Here is a 5,095-nt window from a genome sequence, read left to right as displayed (position 1 = left end):
CTTCCACAGACAAGACTGTATTGATTATCATCATTTTTGATGGTTTGGAAGGAGATTCAGCAACATCTGAGAGTTAAGTGCCCTCTTTCCTGCTTCCTTTGGTATCATTTGTCACCAAGCAGGCACTTGCTTCAAAACTATTGAAGGTTTTTCAGAATAATACGTTGTTTACTTGCCTTCCTGACTACCAACTTATTGCTCCCCCGCTATGAACTGCGTGAATGTTTTGAAGTTATGGGTCTTTCTTTGCAGACCCTATTCACAGTCATACAGAGAAATTTTTTTCCCAAGGGAAGAAGGATGCTACAATGAAGAAAGTGTTTCCATTATTGGTTGCAGCTACAATCTGACAAAAAGTGAAAAAAGAAAAAGAAGTGAAATGGGAGTAACAAAAGAGTAACTGAAGCAGGAGGGAAACTAGAGAATGAAAATGTCCCCAGGATTTTGGAAAAGATGAAATTGCATAAGAGCAGCAGACCTTTGAATAGACACTAGGGACCTGGAGGAACGTTAATTATAATGAAAATAAAATTTTTATAAGAAATTAAGAGGGAGAAGAGTAGAACTGAAAAGGGGATGCAAATTAAAAAGAAAGAATGTTTACATAATAACATGGACTGGATGAAATGAAGCAAGCAGCTGAGGCGGATTGGTGCTCACATTTACCAGTGTTTCATCATTTGGTAAAATTTGTTTCTCTGCTTTAACTCTACAAAACACAAGAGCAGAACACTCTGCAAAACAGCAGAACAAGAGAACAACTAAGCAGTCTCCATCAGCTGCTTCTTCCACCTCTTCCAGTTCCAGTCAAATTATAAAATAGCCACCTGTACCACGTCCCCTCTGGAACCTCTAGGCATACAATTCTGTGTGAAGCACTTCAAAAAATGTTGTTCTACTGCCTTCTGGTCTCTGGGTTTTCTGATAAAGAATTACAGTCATTCCAATCATTGTTCCCCTATATGCAATGCTTCATTTTTCTGTGGCTGCTTTCGAGATTCTTTTCCTTTGTCTTTGGTTTTCAACAGTTTAATTACAGATGTATCTGAGAGTGGATTTTTTTGAGTCTATCCTGATTGGCATGCACTAAATAATTTTTTTTTTGCATTACACTTCCTTTCTTGGGCACTGCTTCCTTTAAAAGGTTTTCCAGGTCTAGCCTTAGTATTGAGACAGGAAGGAAATAAATGTGTCATGTCAGGTAAATGCCAGCTGGCTCAACTCTCAGGCCCCTCTCCATGCTGTCTCATTTTTTCCTCTTGGACTTGTAGCTAGAAGAGTTCAAACAAACAGGAGACCATTAACACTGTAGTAGTACTCAGGGAAAAAAAATGCCTTTCTTTCCCTACCCCTAATAAAAAAAAAACCTGGCCTTCCTAATGGGTCATAAAGTTAAATATATATATATATAATGTATGTGTGTATATATATGTTCTTTATAGATATATATTTGTGTGTGTGTACATATATGTACATATATACGTATATATACGTTATATATATATGTGTGTGTGTATATATATATAAAGCTCCCAAGAGTTTCTGTCTTTTATATTTGGCTACCAGGGTGGGTAGGGAAATTCCATTAGGTGGGGGTAGAGGTAGGCAGTTCTGGGCTCAGCTTATCCTTTGGTGGGGCTTGCTGTGGCCACTGTAGGGGAGTGTTGGGGTCTGTGTGTACATGAAAGCCATCAATATTTGTAGCCAGGAAGACTTGCATTGAGGCTTACATATATATATACACATAGGATATATATGTGTATATATATATATACACACATAGGATATATATGTGTATGTGTGTGTGTATATATATATATATATATGTAAAATCTGTATTTAAGCCTCAGTGCATTGAGGCTTACATATATATATATACATATAGGATATATATGTGTATATATATGTATATATACATAAAATCTGCAAGTCCCCCGGCTACAAATATTAATGGCTTTCATGTACACACAGACCCCAACACTCCCCTGCAGTGGCCACAGCAAGCCCCACAAAAGGATAAGCTGAGACCAGAACTTCCTACCTCTACTCCCACCTAATGGAATTTCCCTACCCACCCTGGTAGCCAAATATAAAAGACAGAAACTCTTGGGAGCTTTATGGCCATGCCCATTGCCTGAGAAACTAAAATACTTACCCTGGCTATCTTAGGGCAATCTTAGAGCCTGCTACTACTACCACCACTGCTAGTGGTCTCTTGAAAGCACTACCTCCTGGCTGAAGGCCAACCAACTCAGGCCATTACAGCAACTCATGACAGAATAACCCTGATCCCAGGAAGAAGATAACATCTAACTCCACTGCCTGCAACATCCTGACAAATCCAAGGTTCTGAGTATGTCCATGTGACAACTTCACTGCTAGCATGACCAGCATTCAAGAAAGCCAGCACACTAAACATATATACAACCAAGGACTCTCACAGAGTCTACTTCACTTTCCTGCCACATCTATCAGAGCAGGTACTGGTATCCAAGGCTGGGAGACCTGAAGATGGATCACATCACAGGACTCTGCAGACATCCTTTAGCACCAGCCTGGAGCCTGGTAGCCCCACTGGGTGACTAGACCCAGAAGACCAATAACAATCACTGCAATCCAGCTCTCAAGAAGCCCCACCCCAGGGCAAAGGGAAGAGCACTACATCAAGGGATCACCCCATGAAACAAAAGAATCTGAACGGCACACCTTGAGTTTCAGACCTTTCCACTGAAATAGTCTACCCAAATGATAAAATGATAAGGAACCAGAAAAGTAATTCTGGTAATATGAAAAAACAGGATTCCATAATACCCCAAAAGGTCACAACAGCTCCCTAGCAATGGATCCAAACCAAGAAGAAATCTCTGAATTGTCAGATACAGAATTTAGAATGTTGACTATTAAACTATTAAAGGAGATAACAGAGAAAGGTGAAGACCAACTCAGAAATTTGTTTAAAAATGCAGGATATGGATGAAAAATTTTTACAGAGAAATAGATATCATAAAGAAAAAGCAATCACAACTTCTGGAAATAAAAGACACACTTAGAGAAGTACAAAATACACTGGAAACGTTCAACAATAGAACAAATAGAAGGAATAACTTTAGAGCTCAAAGACAAGGCTTTTAAATTAACCCAACCAGAGAAAGACAAAGAAAAAGGAATTTTAAAAAATGAACCAAGCCTCCAAGAAATTTGGGATTATGTTAAACAGCCAAACCTAAGACTAATTGGTGTTGCCGAGGTAGAAGAAAAACCTAAAAGTTTGGAAAACTTATTTGAGGGAATAATTGAGAAAAACTTCCCTGGCCTTGCTAGATATCTAGACATCCAAATACAAGAAGCTCAAAGAACACCTGGGAAATTCATCACAAAAAGATAATCACTTAGGCACTTAGTCATCAGATTATCTAAAGTTAAGACAAAGGAAAGAATCTTAAGAGCTGTGAGACAAAAATAATCAGATAACCTATAAAAGAAAACTTATCAGATTGACAGCAGACTTCCCAGCAGAAACCTTACAGGCCACAGGGATTAGGTACCATCTTCAGCCTCCTGAAACAAAATAATTGTCAGCCAAGGATTTTGTATCCAGTGAAACTAAGCTTCATAAATAAAGGAGAGAGAAACTATTTTTCAGACAAAGAAACAGAGAGAATTTGTTACTACTAAGTCAGAACTACAAGAAATGCAAAAAGGAATTCTAAATCTTGAAACAAAACCTCAAAATACACAAAAATAGAACCTCCTTAAAGCATAAATCTCACAGGGCCTGAACACAACAGAAAAAAAAAAAAAAAGTATCACATCTCAATACTAACATTGAATGTAAATAGCCTAAATGCTCCACTTAGAAGATATAGAAGCAGTGTGAAGAAGAAGTGGCGAGAACGACCCCCGGACCAACCAAAGCCCGCGCACCGCTGCATCCCGCATCCAGCACCTACGCCCACCGCAGTCGCCGCGGCTGCCACCATGCCCAAGAGAAAGGCTGAAGGGGATGCTAAGGGAGATAAAGCCAAGGTGAAGGACGAACCACAGAGAAGATCTGCTAGGTTGTCTGCTAAACCTGCTCCTCCAAAGCCAAAGCCCAAGCCTAGAAAGGCCCCTGCAAAGAAGGGAGAGAAGGTATCCAAAGAGAAAAAGAGAAAAGCTGATGCCGGCAAGGAGGGGAATAACCCTGCAGAAAATGGAGATACCAAAACAGACCAGGCACAGAAAACTGAAGGTGCACTCTGGAACTAAGAGAAGTGTGTGCATTTTTGATAACTGTGTACTTCTGGTGACTGTACAGTTTGAAATACTATTTTTATCAAGTTTTATAAAAATGCAGAATTTTGTTTTACTTTTTTTTTAAAGCTATGTTGTTAGCACACAGAACACTTCACTGTTGTTTTAGGGGGAAGGGGCATATGTCACTAATAGAAAGTCTCCAAAGCTGGATTGATGTGAGGAAAATACCTTTCCCTTCTAGTTTTGAGAGACTTCCTCTCGGCTCCCAGGAGGAGGGATTCCCTGACTTTGACACACATGGCCACCTTGGCACAAAAGCCTTGTGGTATGGAAAAACAAATTTGTTTTTATGTCCTCTTCTCCCTTTCCATCTTTCAGCATAGACTTAACTCCCTTAAGCCCAGACATCTGTTGGGACCTGACCCCTAGTCAATGGTTACCAGTGTGTCAGGCAATCTGGACTTTCCAGTGATGCCACTGAGATGGCACCTGTCAAAAGAGCAGTGGTTCCATTTCTAGATTGTGGATCTTCAGATAAATTCTGCCATTTTCATTTCACTCCCTGAAAGTCAGGGTTGGCTTGTGAAAAGTTGTTAAACAACATGCTCAATGTGAAATGTCAACCCTCACTCTAAACTTTCCCTGTTCAGAGCATCAGATGAAGACTTCATTGGGTTTTATAGTGGCTTTCTGATTTTTGGTAGGCCATTGAAGAAGGGAGTTTGAGAGGTGTTATATACTGTTAATGATTGTCTGCCCATGTCCTGCCTGAATGGACAGTATCTTTAATAAAGCTGGATACAGTTTGAAAAAAAAAACAAGAAGATACAGAATGGCAGAATGCATAAGAATTCACCAA

General features: G+C 39.6%; 1 protein-coding gene across 1 annotated transcript; it reads left to right on the top strand.

Moving 5' to 3' along the window:
• Positions 1-3,961: 3,961 nt before the first annotated feature.
• LOC116810045 (non-histone chromosomal protein HMG-17-like) lies at positions 3,962-4,248 on the top strand. The gene has a single exon (XM_032753722.2). It carries the CDS (start codon positions 3,979-3,981, stop codon positions 4,246-4,248), a length of 270 nt encoding a protein of 89 aa, XP_032609613.1. The 5' UTR covers positions 3,962-3,978.
• Positions 4,249-5,095: the final 847 nt, after the last annotated feature.

Source organism: Hylobates moloch, unplaced genomic scaffold (genome assembly GCF_009828535.3).
Source record: "Hylobates moloch isolate HMO894 unplaced genomic scaffold, HMol_V3 SCAFFOLD_16, whole genome shotgun sequence".
Classification (NCBI taxonomy): domain Eukaryota; kingdom Metazoa; phylum Chordata; class Mammalia; order Primates; family Hylobatidae; genus Hylobates; species Hylobates moloch.
The sequence above is the reverse complement of the archived record's forward strand: the minus strand, read 5'-3'. Positions and strand labels throughout refer to the sequence as shown.